The sequence below is a fragment of the Ochotona curzoniae genome, unplaced genomic scaffold (assembly GCF_017591425.1).
Source record: "Ochotona curzoniae isolate NIBS_2020 unplaced genomic scaffold, NIBS_Ocur_1.0 contig_2688, whole genome shotgun sequence".
Taxonomy (NCBI): Eukaryota; Metazoa; Chordata; class Mammalia; order Lagomorpha; family Ochotonidae; genus Ochotona; species Ochotona curzoniae.
The window spans coordinates 15,928,450-15,944,236 of record NW_024465553.1 but is presented as its reverse complement, the minus strand read 5'-3'; the positions used below and the strand labels follow the sequence as shown (position 1 = coordinate 15,944,236).

The 15,787-nt window shown below is 52.5% G+C and overlaps 1 protein-coding gene across 2 annotated transcripts in view; it reads left to right on the top strand.

The window, feature by feature from the left end:
* The window catches only part of ESRRB (estrogen related receptor beta), a 44,622-nt gene extending 42,129 nt beyond the window's left edge, over nt 1–2,493 (top strand). For both annotated transcript variants that reach the window (XM_040975590.1, XM_040975589.1), the window contains one exon: nt 2,249–2,493. In XM_040975590.1, coding sequence (XP_040831524.1) covers nt 2,249–2,493 — 245 coding nt within the window. The remainder of the gene's footprint in view (nt 1–2,248) is intronic.
* Nucleotides 2,494–15,787: the final 13,294 nt, after the last annotated feature.

Genomic DNA, 15,787 nt, shown 5'->3' with positions numbered 1-15,787 from the left:
ACATGGGCCTAGGTTCCAGGAACCTGGATTTCCTCCCCAGTGGCATGTGGAAGGCTCAGCAACTGAGGCACCTTGGCATGCCCACATACCATATCGGAATGCCTGGGTTCAGGTCCCAGCCCTGCAGCCGAGTCCAGCATTCCTGCAATGCCCACCCTGGGAGGTAGCAAGTGATGACTGAAGTACCTGGGCCCCTGCCACCCACATGGGAGATTTGGATTGAATCCCTGGTTGCTGACTTTGAGCTGGCTCAGCCCTGCCTTTTGTGGGCACTGGGAAATGAACCACTGGACAGGAGAGCCCCCCGTCTATCTCTTTGTGTCTCTTTGCTTGACAGTTTGTTAAAAGGGCTGTCCTCCAGCTGGAGCATAGGTGCAAGAAGCTCTGGAGTGGAGGGTGTGCTTGTGATGTCCAGGACCCTGCAGTATGTTCCACCATGCACTGAAGGCTTGGTGTTCAGGGCCCACGTCTGCTAGCTAGGGGGTCCATTCTGGCTACGTGGTCAGTTCCTCTTTTACATTTTTATTTTATTTTTAAAAAAGATTTCTTTTCACTGGAAAGTCAGATATACAGCTAGGAGCTTCTTCCAGATTTCCTACATGGGTGCAGGACCCCAAGGACTCAGACCAGTTTCTGCTGCTCTCCCAGGAGCATTAGCAGGGAGCTGGCTTGGAGGTGGAACAGCCGAGACTAGAACTGGCACTCCAATATGGGATACCAGCATTGAGGCAGCAGCTTAACTCTGTGTACCACAACACCAGCCCTAGGAAAAGCCAGTTATTTTCAGCTGGGGAGGTAGAGTCAAAGCTGGGGAAACTCATAGGAATGAGAGGAGGAAATATTGAGCCTATTTGGGGTCAGACCATAAGCTCTGGAGTTGTAAAGGAATTGGGTGGTAATGGGGTCAGTTTAGGGGGCAAAAAGGATGCAGGAAGAGTGACCTGTCCCCAGGCTTAGGGTAGGAAAGTGACCAGGCAGTGGGAGTGAGAAGGTATTGGCTGGGGCTGGAGCAGGGTCAAGGCGGGACACCATCGAGGTGGTCCTGGAGGCTCCTGCTGTGGTTGCATGGAGAGGGTGGATCAGCTCAGAGCCTGGGAGGAGGGGGGCAGCACCAGGCAAGAGTGGGGTAGCATGTCAGAAGAATGCTGATCCCCACCCCTGGGCCCCTGGGCCCTTGGGAGCCTGCTGGCCATCGGTCACCCCATGTCCCAGCCATCTCCAAGGTTCCCTGACAGCACAAAGAATTCATAGCCATTGATTTTGTAATTAACAGTTTATCAATGCCATCGATACAGACTTGCTGATGGATTGCAAAGAAATTAATCTTGCAATGTTATTTTATTTCATTTTTGGTCGAAGGCAGCTGCCAATTTGGCCTCCCAGGGGAGGGTAGGATGAGGGACAGGAAGGAGGAGCCATGAGTCTCGTCCTGGGACTAGCTGCATTTTGAGAGGGCGCTCCATTAGTGGCTGAGGGTGCATCATCTCCCAGCTAGCACAGCAGGAGACCTCCTTGTTCTGGTCACAGAAAACCAAAGAGAGTATTCAAGTTTGCCTCCACACTACTTCCTGTCCAAGTCACCACAGCAGTGCCAATTGTACTAGTGTATGTTAGGTGCTTACCAAGGGCCCAGAAGTGTGCATTTTCAGTGTTTGCTTCGTTTTACAGATGAGGAAATAAACAGAGAAGCTGAGAAACTTGGCCCAAGTTACACAGCATCTAAGGCTCTAACATTTACTTCATTCTACTGTTTCCTACCCAAAAGAGAGAGATAGGGCTGGGAACACACAGGCTTCCCTTGCCCCCGGGGGTGGCCAGTTTGTGCAGTGTGGTTTCTGATCAACCCAGCATGCAAAGGAATGGCCCTACTCCTCTGAGGAATTCAGGACCCTGGTGTGTGCTTCCTGGTCACCCTGCCCCAAGCTTGCAGTCCACCCATCCCCACTTTGGTGAGCGTAGGGTTCTCCACTTCAGTGTAGTGGCCCGTGAGGGTTGTGGGGAGAGTTGTCTGCCCCTCCACAGACGTACGTAGGCTCTATTCACCTGGTCCCCACTACCGCCTCTTGGTGATAACTCGCAAAACAAGAGTGTCTCTTCCTGGCTTTGCCACCAGCCTCTGTGACCTCAGCCCAGTAGCTTAACCTCTCTGAACTTCCCAGATCTCAGAATGGCCCCTACCCTCCCCACCGGGGGGGGAGGGGAACATGCTCCCCACTCAGGTCGCTGATGCCCACCCCTGTGCCCACAGATTCCACGTACATTGAGGACGTGGAAGCCGTGCAGAAGCTTCAGGACCTGCTGCATGAGGCGCTGCAGGACTACGAGCTGAGCCACCGCCATGAGGAGCCACGGAGGACGGGCAAGCTGCTGCTGACATTGCCCCTGCTGCGGCAGACAGCCACCAAGGCCGTGCAGCACTTCTACAGCATCAAGATGCAGGGCAAGGTCCCCATGCACAAACTCTTCCTGGAGATGCTGGAGGCCAAGATCTGAGGGCCTGGCTCATGGACCTCCGCCCGCCCTCCGCCAGCCCCGTGAATGACCAGCGCGGAGACTGCCACAGCCACCAGTCTCCACCTTCGGCCCTGTCACACATCTCTGAACTGTTCTCAGAGGAGAGGGTCCCCCCTCCCACCTCCCGGCTGTGTGCACAGACTCCAGGACTGGGGTCGGGTACAGGGGGCGGGGGACGGGAAGGGGAGGGCAGGGGCGCGGGGCTTAACTCTCACAGGCTTTTTCTGGGTATGGTTTTCTTTCTCCATGGGCAACACTGTGGCCTGGACCAGGGCTGCCTCCCTTGGCAGACCTCCGGAGGCAATGCTTCATCTCCCAACTGCCAGCCCCCAGGAGACAGTCTGAGGGTTTCCTCCCTTCCTGCATCTGGGCAGGCCCCCTGGAGACCTTTGTTTGGCAAGGGGGGGTTGCCAGGAGACAGCATCACCTCCACAGATGTCCTGTGGTCTACACCTGCCATGCTGTGAATGGTTGCTTCTGTCTGTCCCCTGCCCACACTCAGCCCTCACCTGCGTGCATCCACTGGGAAAATAGTGGTTGGAACACCTGTGTTTTCTAGGCACCTGTTCTATGTGCACCCCCACCTGTCACCTCTGTACCAGCGCACCTCCCCAGCTCCTCCCTGACCTATGTCAGGACTCGTTCAGACCGTGACTGCAGTTGATCCTGGCTGGCTTAGAGAAGAGCAGCATCTCTCCCTTTTCCTTCTCCGCTCCTCTCGTGTTCTTTCTCTACTTCTTTCTTCCCCTCCCTTCTTCCAGAGCAGGTCTAGGCCAGGAGGCTGTGGGAAGCTCTGAAACCTGATCATAGCCAGGACAAGCAGAGGGAGGCCCTAGTGGCAGGTAAGCAGCAGGTAGGCCTGGCAGACAGGAAACTCAGTGGGAGTCCCACTTATCCTTTCTGAATTCCAGGGGTGTGACCCTTCCCATCCCCCCCCCCAAGGTTTATGCACCTATGCCACTGGGGGGCTTGCCTCCTGCCAACTGCAGAGATGGGTATTACTCCTGGGACACATTGTGCAGACTCAGCTCCCTGGCATGGTCCTCCTGGTGGTTTACAGAAGGATCCCCCATCCTCCTGGCTTGCCCAGGACTGTCCATTCCAACACTGAGAGTTCCTGGGAAATATGCGCAGTCTGGCACACCTGGCTGTGTCCTTGGTTGGTTGAACACTATGGGAGGAGTCTTAGGGAGGAGAGGGGTGTCAGCTACGAAGGAGAAATACCTCTTTTCCATCAGTGCAGCTCCACCTCAAAGTCCACCTGACCCAGGAGGCAAGCCAGCCCATGCCTTTCTAAGCTAGACTCTCTTCCCCAGGTGAGGTGGGTTCTGGGCTGGAGGGAAGATGGGCCAAAGCCCTGAGCGGAATCAAAGCCATTCTCTGATATGGTCCCCAGATAGAAAATATGAAGGATTCCATAAGCTGTTCAGGGCAGTGCCACATGCCCTCTGTCTGCCTTCTCCTTGCGGGGATGTCAGAGTTCACCATTCCCATCCAGGGTCTCCATTCAGCTTCTTGCCCCTGATCTGGACCACTGAGCACCAAGGAGCACAGGCTAACCACCAAGTCTGGAGTGATTTTTAAGAATCTGACCTCCTGGGGAGAGAACCCTGAAGGTGGACAGGGGCATGGCATGGTGGGAGGTGTTGTGCTGTGCGCTGAAGGGATTGGGGCAGAGAGAGGCACCTATGTTCTCTATACTGTCACTGCATGCCGTCTCCAGGGGTCACAGTGCACCACTGGGTTCAGTGTGGGTATGTGATGTGCATGTGGAGAGCGTTGCACACCACTTCTGGTGGTTGTAAGTGCACCAGTTACAGCCCCTTCTAGGAGGCAGCAGGAATTGCAACAATGTGTCTGTTGTAAGGGAAATGACATGCAATGGGAACGCCCCTGGCATGCACCTGCTGGGCCCGTTGGCCATTCAGAAGAGAGGCTCAGTGGCCAGCTGGAGGCTAAGCCCGAGGTCGGCCTTTGTCAGGAGGAGAGGGGACAGACTGTGAGATGGGGAAGGGAGAGGTTAAGAGGACCCTGCACCCTTCTTCCCACCAACAGTGGAACCCAAGTTCATACCCTGATTCTGCCTCTCATGGAAAGTCTGCAAAGAGGAAGCAGCCTTCTCTGTTGTACTCTCATGATACAGGTCACTGGACTCAACCCGAGAAATAAAACATGAAATCCAACTGTGACGCAGGTGGTCCTGGCTGGGTTTTATTTGGTCCCTGTCCTTTCTTAGCGGTCCAGCCTGGTGTTGTCAATGTGTCAGCTTGCTCGCGTCTCCCAGTTTTTGCATCCAGGAGAACTACTTCCCAGGCCACTGTTTAAGAAACAAGGGAGGGCCTCTCACAACCAGAGCCTGCACCCAGTCTGAGTTGGGGGCCCGCTCCTGTCCCATAATATCTCCTCCCCCCTGTGCAGATATGAAATGTGGCAGAGGGGATGACAGGAGAACAGGAGGTCCCAAGCCCACACCCATGGAACAGCACCAAAGAAAAGCACTATGTGGAAAGACTGTTTTATTTTCTAATAGTGATGATGTGGTTGGAATGGCATCTTCAGATGTTTTTCTTTTTTAAAGTAGCCATCCCTCACTGTAGACCCTCCCCAACCTATAGAGATCTCTGCATATATTCCCTCAACCACCCCGTGTCAACCACATGCCCTAGGAGTCTTCCACTGTGGTCCCTTGTATCTGGAATCCTGTTGGAACATCTCTTCACATGCATTTGCCCCGGCTCCCAGCTCCCCAATGAGCACCACTCAGGCTGACCAGCAAGAGGCCACAATGGAGCTGCCCTGATCTGGAATTTGCTTGGAGTCTCCCAGGCATTTTATTTTATATTTTATTTTAAAGATTTATTTGAGAGAGGAACAGAGAGAGAGGCCTTCCATACTCTGGCTCACTCCTCAAGATGGCCACAATGACCAGGGCTGGAGCGTTCAATGCCAGGAACAGGCAGCTTCATCAGGGTCTCTTGCACAGGTGACAGGGGCCCATACCAGTTGGACCGTCGTCTGCTATCCCCAGGCCATTAGCAGGATGTTAGATTGTAAGTGGAGCAGCCAGGAAACAAACCAATGCCCACAGGGGATGTCACTATCGCTGGTGGCAGCTTTTGCTTGCTATACTGCATGTCAGCCCTGCACTCGGGCATTGAATAAACATGGGCAGGAGTAGGTCACTTGTTACAAGTGTCATATGTTGGAGTGCTTGGTGTGAGTCCCAGCTAATCCACTTTCCATCCAGGTTCCTGCTGATGTGCACTCTGGGAGGCAGCAGGTGATGGCTCCAGTATGTGGGTTCCTGTCACTCAGGAGGGAGACTCCAGTGGAGTGCCTGGCTCCTGGCTTCAACCTGGCCCAACCCCAGCTGTTGTCAGTGTTGGGGAAATGAATAAATAAAAATTAAGGCTTCAAAAAAGTATGTTTAACTGCCAAACTCAGGAATGCAATTTGAGAAGCACAGTGCAGGTTTGAAGAGACCCACTGCTGCTGCTTATGAGTCATTATCATTAATGCCAGAGAGATGGGAGAGTGGAGATGCATGAACCAAGAGCAGCTCACTGCTGTGGGAGTTTAAAGAATCCAGGGACACATCCCAGAACAGTGACAGCTCAGCCCAAGTGTGTTCAGGACCAGTGATAGGCAGAAGTGGCACAAGCCAAGGATAAGGTCATGGTATCTTAGACCTGGGTCATGGCGAGGCAGGTGTTAAGAAGTTGTCCTATGCAGTATCTGTTTCAAAGGCACCAGGGTTTGCTGGTAGGTTGGGTGAGATGGAAGAGAGAAGAATCACAAGGGAGTCCCATATTTTTGCTCTCAGCATCTGGCAGCACAGTTACCATGTATTGAGATGGGACAGAGTGAAGGGACCCTTTTGCTTTGTTGGCTTTGAAGTCCCAGAAGAGACTGCTTGGTGCCAGTCTGGCGGTGCCCTGGCTGTGGCTCCTTTGCGATGGGAGTTTTGGTTTGGAGGAAGCAAGACAGCACCTTGTAGCTCTAGGGTTAAAGATGCAGGGCTCACCTGGGTAGATGAAGGTGCCTCTTAGGAACAGGTGCTTCCCTTCCTTCGGGATGCTTACTATATGCTGAGTTATCCCTGCCTTTCTATTTTGTCCATGGGTTTCCTTTATCACTCCTTTCCCTGGCCCGGGATAGGCAGAACAGCTGGGTAGCTACCCAAAGAGCAGTGGCTCAGCAGCTGGGATGCTGCTTGGGACACCCACATCCCATACAGAGGACCTGGGTTCAAATCCTAGTTCCCCTTCAATTCCATCTTGCTAATTAACCACACACCCTGGGAAGCAGGAGATTGTGGCTCAAGTGGATGGGTACTTTTCATCCCTGTGGGGTGACCTGGCTGCTGGGTTCAATCGGACTCAGCTTTGGCCATGTTTGACACTTGGGGAATGAACCGGTGGATAGATGACTGGTGTGGATCTCTCTCCCATTCAAACAATTTACAATAGAAGTGAAGTCCTGCATCTTAGCTGGGTGCAGGGCTGGGAGTCTCAAGCCATCTTTGCACACTTACGTTTCCCAGGAACTTGGCTCCCAGCTGCAGATACCCGGGGGCCAGTCCCAATCCCCAGCCCACCTGGGCAGCCCTCATAGGGGTCTCTGCCACTTGCCCCATGGAGAAGAGGGATAAACAGAAGCTCCCACAGGCAGATGGGACAGGCTTGGAGGGAGGCTCAGAGGCCAGCCCAGGGAGACCTGAGAGCAATGCAGAGTGTGTGGGTGGGACTTCCTCAGCAAGACCCCCCCACTGCGTACATGCCCCCAGAAACAGCCCCATGACACATGCGAGTCTCACAGGGTCATTCAGAGAAGCAACATCCCAGCAAAGTGCAAACCAGCCCAGAGAGACCCAAGTCCTACCTTGGTGCTGTCAGTCCCATCCAAGGGACGCTCAATTAGCAATGCCCAGTAAAACCCTGACCAGACCCTCTGTCTCCACCTCTCCTGATAACCCTGCCCATACATCGCCCTACAGGCTGCTTGTGCTCACCCTGACTCAGCCCCCTCTACTCGCTCACCTCCCTCCCTGGGCTCCAGCCTTCTGTATCAGCAAAGCTTCTTCCCATTACTCTGCATCACTTAAGGGGCCAGCAGGTGTCCCTGGGATCCAGCAGCGGACTCCTCCTGAGCAGAGCAGCTGCCAACTCCGAGTTTGGCTGACAAATACGCTCCAACCCCAACAACCAGCCTATAGATTTTTTCTTTTCTTTTTTTGGCCTCAGTTGCAATTGATCTTACTTTCCCAGAGAGCAGAAAATGCTCAGAATCTGAGAGAGCCGCTCTTGACCTGCTGCAAGGTTTTGCTGTGACCCTGGGGCACTCGCCTGTAGGCTCACAAGCTCCAAGTCTTGACCCAGACAGGCAGATCCTTCCCATGCCAAGGGTGCCCACACCCTGTTGGTGGGTCCTGATTTTACCTGGTTGCCCATTGTCTTTATCCCCTCTGTCCCCTGGTGTGGGGCTGGATTTGGGCTGTGATGGCAGCTCAGGATGAGCAGAGAGCACAGGCACTCAGCTGGTGGTTTATGAGTGTCTTCTGTGGGAGGTTTTCACCAATTTACTGGGGTCTGTGGCAGGGGATCCAATCTGGCCTTTGGTGGTGATGATGGTGGTGGTGGTGGGGTAAGTGACCAAGAACGTCACCCCTGGGGCAGCTGTAGCCAGGCGAGGTAGACTTGAAAGGCTGTGGAAGAGGAAGGAGTGGGGAGGGGTGCAGAAGGGGAAGGGACGACTGATGTGCTCCAGGCTTGCTCAGAAACGTGGAGGAGATTATTGGATTGCCTGGAGTGAGAGCAGAAAAAACTGCAAATGGGAGAGGCCAGACCCACTGAGACTGCAGCTGCAGGGTAGAGAAACTAGAATCCTGCCGAGCTATAAGTGGGCGGGACCAGGCCTGTCTGATCCACCTGGATGCAGCAGGTCCAGCTTTCCATCATGCATGGACCAGCCACCCGGGTAGAGCCCAAGCTTTGATCCTACTGGCTTAGCTTCAGCAGTCGCTGTTCTTCCACTTTCCTCCCCATGTGCACAGCAGACCAGAGCCAGGAGCCAGAAACTCCATCTGGGTCTCTCATGTGGGTGACTGGAACTCAGACAGTTGGGCCACCTTCTGCTGCCTTTCCAGTCACTTTAGCAGGAAGCTGGAACAGAACCCCGGACTGGAACAAACACTCCTATGCCAGATGTCACTGTCGCAAACAGCAACTTCACCCCCTGCACTGCCATGCCAGTCAATTCCATGAACTTTGGGAAAACTTGTAGTTATGGTGACATTTCCTAAAGATCCCTGGGGAGATTCAAACTCATGAAGAGAAAACATCTTGACTATATGATCTCAGAAACTGGAGGGTTCCAGACAAAACGCCGAAGGCTCTTATCAGACACGCCTTGGCTTGCCTAAGGAAGTGGAGGTGTGGAGCAGGTATTTTGTGTCCTCTGACGAGGTCTCCTGGGTGTCTGGTCCCCCATAAGGTCACCCTCCTACTCTGCTCAGTCTGCTGCAGGATAGGGCAGGGGGAGGGAGCACCGGTGTCAGGGACAGAAGAGGACATGGGGAGATCCTCACCTGGCCCTAGCCAGGGACCTGCACCCCGTCTTTGTCCTCTGCGCTTTGTGTCCCCTGAACCACCCCCTGTGGGGAGTGGGAACAGGAGCCCGGCAGGGGAGAAGCGCCCGCAGCAGCAGAAGCAAGAGAAGACATGACCCAGAGAAAATGTTCCTGGAAAGAGACAAAGCTCCTTCGGAGGCCTCTGGAAATTGCTTTGTTTAAAATGCAAAGTGCGGATGTGTTTAGATGACATCTCCGCATCCATCACCCTATGCAAATGCAGACCCTGGGGAAGAGGCGCCCCTGTAAGTCACTCAGTCCCCTAGTCGGGCGTGTGTGGAGGTGATGGCAGGCCAAGAGAACGGCTCAGGGGTGGATGACAGCTTGCCACCCACTGGGGCAGTGTGGGAGGCAGCCTGGGCATGGGTGGGCAGATCTACCCCTGTGCCCAGCGGCAGGGAGAGCTGACTACCTGCACACGTTATCCCATGCACTTCTGCTCCTACCCCACAGGCTGGCAACTCTTGGATGCAAGATGACGCTGGCAGGCGCTGTAGGTGATGGAGGGGCAGACTCTGTTCAAATCACTGCTGTGCTCTGGTACATCCCAGAGGGTGGCCCCTGCGTGATGGGAAATGGTGAGCTTAACTGCTGGCTGGAGGAGGGGCAGGCTGCTAGCACCCAAGGGTGCTTTGAAATAACCCAGTCTTCACACTACAGCCTTCAGTGATGAAAACTCATTGTCTGGTGGGGGGATGCTTGGATAAAGTACAAGACACCTGGTTAAACTTGAACTTCGTTCAAGAATAATGATGGTCTAGTATGTCCTAATATTGTACGAAATTGTCTTTTTTTTTTTTTTTTGAGATTCCTGTGCAACTGGGTGTCCTGTACTTTAATTTGCTAAATTTAACAGTGCTATCCCTTGGATAATCCATACTGTTTTCTCTACACACGTCTGGTCAACTCTGTCCCTTTCTTCTTCATTGTAATTCTTTCAAATAAATAAATAAAAATAAGTACAAAGGGCAGCATGAGTTTCACAAGGGGGCGGGCGCACAGTGGGCGGAAGCATGTCTTCCTAAATGCACGTCCACCCAGAACCTCAGAATGTGATGTGATTCGGAGACAGGGTCTTTGAAAAGAGGACCAGCAGAGTATATCACGATGAACTCCTCCTGGACCGACATCCTGATAAGAAGAGGAGACTCGGAGAAGGGCGTGCAAGTGGGGGCAGAGACCCAAGGTGCTCCTGCTGCCCACCCCCTGGCTGGGAGAGAGGCATAGAACAGATTCCTCCCCCGTCCCCTGATCCCCCACTGCAAGAACTTGCAGAGCCCTGTTCCCCCTACTGCTGGCCTCTGAGCTGGCAGGGAGCAGGTGCAGAGTGTGTTCCCGGATTGCAGACACTACATTTGTGCTGCTGTGTTAGGGCAGCCATGGGACACCAACTCGGAGGGCAGCTCCCATGAGTGGTGAAGGGGAGAAGGCCAAAACCAGCAGACAAACCTCAGGTCATGCCTCAGTCCCTCCTGGCTCAATTCTATGCACCTAATCCCCTCTCTCCTTCACAGCATTCCCCTGCAGCCCCCTTGCTATGCACACTCATCGTTTGCCTGTGGGGCCATGTCAACTGGAACCAGCCCCAAGGGGCACCCTGGACCAATCACTGCCTGCCGGGGGAGCCTCACCCTGGGGGAGATGGAGGTTGCTGGTCCATCACTGCATGGAGCTGTCCAGGTGAGTGTAGCCTTGCCTGGAATTCAGTGGTGATGCTCAAAAGTGCATGGGCTGGAGGCTGTGCCCTGACCACCTCTTGCAGCCATGGGTTGAGCCCAATGGAAGGGAGATCAGCTCAGAGGCGTGTGCCTTCAGGCCTGGCCCAGCCAGAGTCCCTGCCCCAGGATTCACTGTCTGCTAATGTCCCCATCACCGAACATTCTGGTAGGTCCTCTTACAGCCCCCTACCCAACCATACCAAGAAATGGAGACAACAGATAGTAGCTAGAGGAGACAGAATGCGCAAAGACCGTGGAGTGGGATGAAACTCCACAGGAACCTCAATGCCAGACAGCCACGTGAATTCTCAGTATTTATTCAGTGGTCAGTGGTTTGTCCACCTTCCAGGGACCTTAAAGTCCCAGACCCATCCCAGCCTCCCTTTCGCCACCTAAGGAGGGAAGCAGCTTTGCCTCTTTTCATCACAAAATGTTTCCCTAAGGTCACACATTAATTTTTGACTTTCTCTCTTCTTTTAAAAAATGTTTTTTTTTTTTCTTGGAAAGCCAGATATACAGAGAAAAGGAAAATCAAAAAGAAAGCTTTTCCTTGTGCTGGTTCACTCCTGAAGTGGCCATAACAACCAGAGCTGAGCCAGGAGCCTCTTGGGGGGGGGGGGGGCGAAGCGGGGTCTCCTACACAGGTATAGGGTCCCAAGCACTTGGCCATCCTCTATTGCTTTTCCAGGCCACAAGCAAGGAGCTGGAAAGGAATTGGAGTAGCTGGGACATGAACTGGCACCTATATGGGATCCTGGAATATGCAAGGCAAGAATTTAGCCACTAGGCTACCGCACTAGGCCCCTTTCACTCTTAAAATGTGTGCTGACTCCCCGTAATGGTCAGCTGAGTTCCTGTCCTGCCCCGGCTCACCAGTCCTCTTCTCTTCTCTTCTCTTCTCTTCTCTTCTCTTCTCTTCTCTTTCCTCCCCTGCCTCTCTCTGTCTCTGCCCCCCCATCACATTAGCCCCTCTTTTTCCCTGACACCGACTCTAGCTCCTCCTCCAGCTGTCACCACGTCTTCTCCTTTCCTGTTCTCAGCCATTGTCCTGGTCCCCAGTGACTCAGCTCCCTGCCTTCAGTCTCCCTCCATCTTTCAGACAGCACTGGCTGCACACTACCTTTCCCAGCATTTGCAGACATGTGGCACTTACCCTTCTGGGCATGCCTGTGTCTATTATGCCACATGCCTTTCTCATTTCTTGCTGGAATGTGGGTCCTCAAAGGCCAGAGCCTCCTCCAGCACAGCCCTTTGCCCAGAGGAATTGCCCAGTAGACAATTCCAGGTTGAATCCCATTGGCTGTCCCTTGGGTTTCTGGATGGTGGTGGGGCAGTTTGCTCTGGCCCATCAACAGGAGAGGGCTCCCCTCAGCGTCAGGGGAACCAGGCAGAAGAGAAAGGTTGGATGGAAGGTAGGGGTGGGGGACGTGAGAGAGAGGAGGACAGGGAACAAGGTGCCAGCTCTCACAAGAGAATGATAAATGATAACAGCGCTGGGAACAAAACCAAGCATCCCTCATGCTGTCAGAGCAATGAAACCAGTGCCTTGCCATGCATGGGCACCAGGCAAGGCCAAGCTCTGGGAAGAGGTGCAGGTGCACAGCCCCCTTCTGCTCTGAATCAACAGCACAATTCATCTTGCTTGGGGCACCTTCTGAAACAGCCTGGGGTAGACGAGCTGGGACCCCAAGGCTGGGAGAGGGAGGAAGACTACATGGGCCAGCTGTTCTTGCATCCCCCTGCCTGGGGCAACAACGGATTCTGTGACTCCACTGGTCCCTCCCTTGATCCCGCTCAGCCAGATGGGTTCAGCTTTCATTTGCACTGAGGAAGTTTTATCTTGTTCATGGGAATTGGAAATATAAAAAAACAAAGTTGCTCTAAGAATAAGCGAGTGAAACGGACCTGGCAGGGGTTATGAGAAGATTCCAGACACTGCTGCTGCTTTGAGCACAGAACCTGCAGCCCTGCTCTCAGGCACAGGACCTTCCCAACTTTGGGACACAGCTGTGACCTCAGCGAGTCACTGGCTCTCTGAGTCTTTGTGTCTATAATGCCTAATGTGTTAGGTTGAGTGAATGATCTGTAAGTTATCCTCCAGTTTCGTTCTCTTATTCCTTGTGCACTTGGCAGCGGATTTCTGATGTTTTTGAAGGCAAACTCCCCTTTTACAATAGCAACATTCCACTTCTCTGCTCCCTCTCCACTTGGGGACAATAAGGTTGTCAACCACCCATCCTGGCAAATGCACAGGTGACGAGGTAAGGTGGGACACCACTGGCGCAGCCTGCATCTCATTCCGGCCTTGAGTCCTGGGTTCCTGAAGTGGGGGATGGCTGTGATTGGGGTACACAGATTACATACAACTGCACATTCCAGGGCTTCCCTCACACTATTATTCTTCATTAAGCCTAATTAGAATGCCACTGAATAATCATATTATTCTAATGCGCCATGTAATGATTAAGAATAATGATGACTTCCACTACTCTTTTTTCGCTTTTTCCTCCCATCAAAAGACAACGTGTTTGCTCCTGGAAGCAAAAGGATTTGATTCTATTTTAGTCAGATACACTCTGGAACACACTTTTTAGTAGAGATTCAGCTGACGGTTCCAGATGTGGTTTGGTTCTTGCATGTTCCAGGAGCCATCACCTGCTGTCCCCAGGTTGTGCACCAGCAGGAAGCTGAATTGGCAGTGCAGTGGCTGGGACTTGGATACTTCGATAATGGGAAATGGACATCCCAAGTAGTGGTTTAACCCACTGTGCCACAACAGCTGCCCTGATACTTTCTAGTTTTGTTTTTATTTGTTTGTTTCAAGTGTGCTTCCTGCTGTTTAAGCATTTTTATGATATCCTAAACATCTCTGTCAGCTAATTCTAAGACATCTGTCATGTTGATGTTGGCATCTATTGATTTCTTTTTCTTTTTTTTTTTTTTTGTCCAGATCTTCCTGTAGCTGGGTATAATCACTTTTTAATGAGACATGGAAACTGTGGGCATGATTTTAGAATATCCTGCATATCATCTGAGTCTTCTCTACGTTTTGGTTTCTGACAGCTGGAATGGGGACACTGCCCTATTATTGCCTGTTGGGAGTAAAAGCCAGCGGTTCCTATTACTTCTGGGCAGGGGTGGAGGCTGCCATCAAGAGTCCATCAACACCTCCCTGGCAGGGAGATGCAGGCGCCTGCTTAGGCCTGGGCAAGGATGGAGACAGACTCCCGCTTACCCTTTGCTGCCAGTGGTAGGAGTGTGGCCTCGATTTTCTTCAGTGGTATTTGCTCAGAGCACAATCCGTCTAGGCATATCCTGTCTTGTGTCCTGCCTTCTCTTGAGCCTTTGGCTTCAAGGAGCAGGTATTTTCTCGCAGTTTTCTGCACTTGCACCCATGGATATTTCTGAATTGCCAACTTCTTCAGTTTTAAGTTTGGAGAATCTGAAGCAAAAGAAAACCCGAAGAATTGCCCAGCAAAACGTCCCTTGGGTCCTGACACCCCTAGCTGGAGTGCCTCTCCTTACCCCCTTCCAGAACCTTTCTATGATCTGATTTTTTTTTTCTTTTCTAAGATTTATGCATTTTTTATTGGTAAGACAGATTTACAGAGAGGAGAGACAAAGATCTTTCATGTGTTGGTTCAATCTGCAAATGGAGCCAACAAGTGGAGTGGAGCTGATCCAGAGCCAGGAGCCAGGAGCCAGGAGCTTCTTCCAGATTTCCCATGTGGGTGCAGGGTCCAAAATCTATGAGCCATCCTATACTGCTTTCCCAGGCAACAAGCAGGGAGCTGAACGAAAGTGGAGAAGCTGAAACTTGAACCGGTGTTCATATGGGATCTCGGTGCTTGCAAGGGGAAGATTAGCCAATTGAGCCATTGCATTGGGCCTTGTATGAGGGAATTCTATGAATGCCCGGTTTCTAATTACACTCCAAGGAAGAGGTAGAAAAGATGTTTTTTCTATTGTCCTCAAAGCAGAAGTTGAACTGTATACCTTTCAGCATTAGAAAGCAATAGGCTTGCGTGTGGTTGTATTTGTGTGTGAATATGTGGGACCAAAATTCCGAAGAGCAATCACACCAAGGCTCACTGCCAGCCCCTGCGTTAGTGCCAGGCCCTCCGCTGATACCGCAAACACAGCACAAATCATGGGTCCACTCCAGCCTCGGGCGTTCATCATGGAGTGGAAGCAGGAACCACAGGAAACTGAGGGGAGTACTGGTTAACTATGATTGTGATAGACACAGGTGCCAAGGCCTGGTCAGGTGCCTCGGGCAGACTTCCTGCAGGAAGGGATGCTTAGAGAAAAATCTTATGTCTTCTGGTTCACTCCCTTAAGAGCTGCAATGGCCGTAGTTGAGCCAATCTGAAGCTAGGAGCCAGGAGCTTCCCCTGGGCCTCCCAGACCTCCTCTGGTTCTCCCGTGTGGGTACAGGGTGTCGTGGCCTTGGGCCATCCTCTCCTGCTTTCTCAGGCCTTAAGCAGGAAACTGGATAGGAAGTGGAGTTCCCATATGGCATTTTCAGGTGGAAGATTAGCCAGTTGAGTCATTGTACCAGCCTGGAGTCTCTGCTTTTTTCAAATGAAGACAGTAGGCAGTCCCACCATAGCTGGAGCACCCTTAGGCTCTAGAGAATCAGGTGCATTTCCCTGCTGCTGTCTGGCCACACCTGATTCCCATCCCCTGCCAACTGGCTGTGCACCTGCAGGGACCTCTGGGGCCTGCCCATGGCACACACAGGGTTAAAGCTCCTGCTGTGGTCCAGAGACAAATGTTTTGTGTTGTGGAGTTGCCGCTGCTGGGAAGGCAAGGGGTGGAGGGGCAGGAGAAAGCACCCCCCCCTTTTTTATTATTATTCTGAGGTGCATTTTAATTTGCACAAGCGACGTGGTGTCTGTGATGGATGACTCAGGGAGAAAAAATT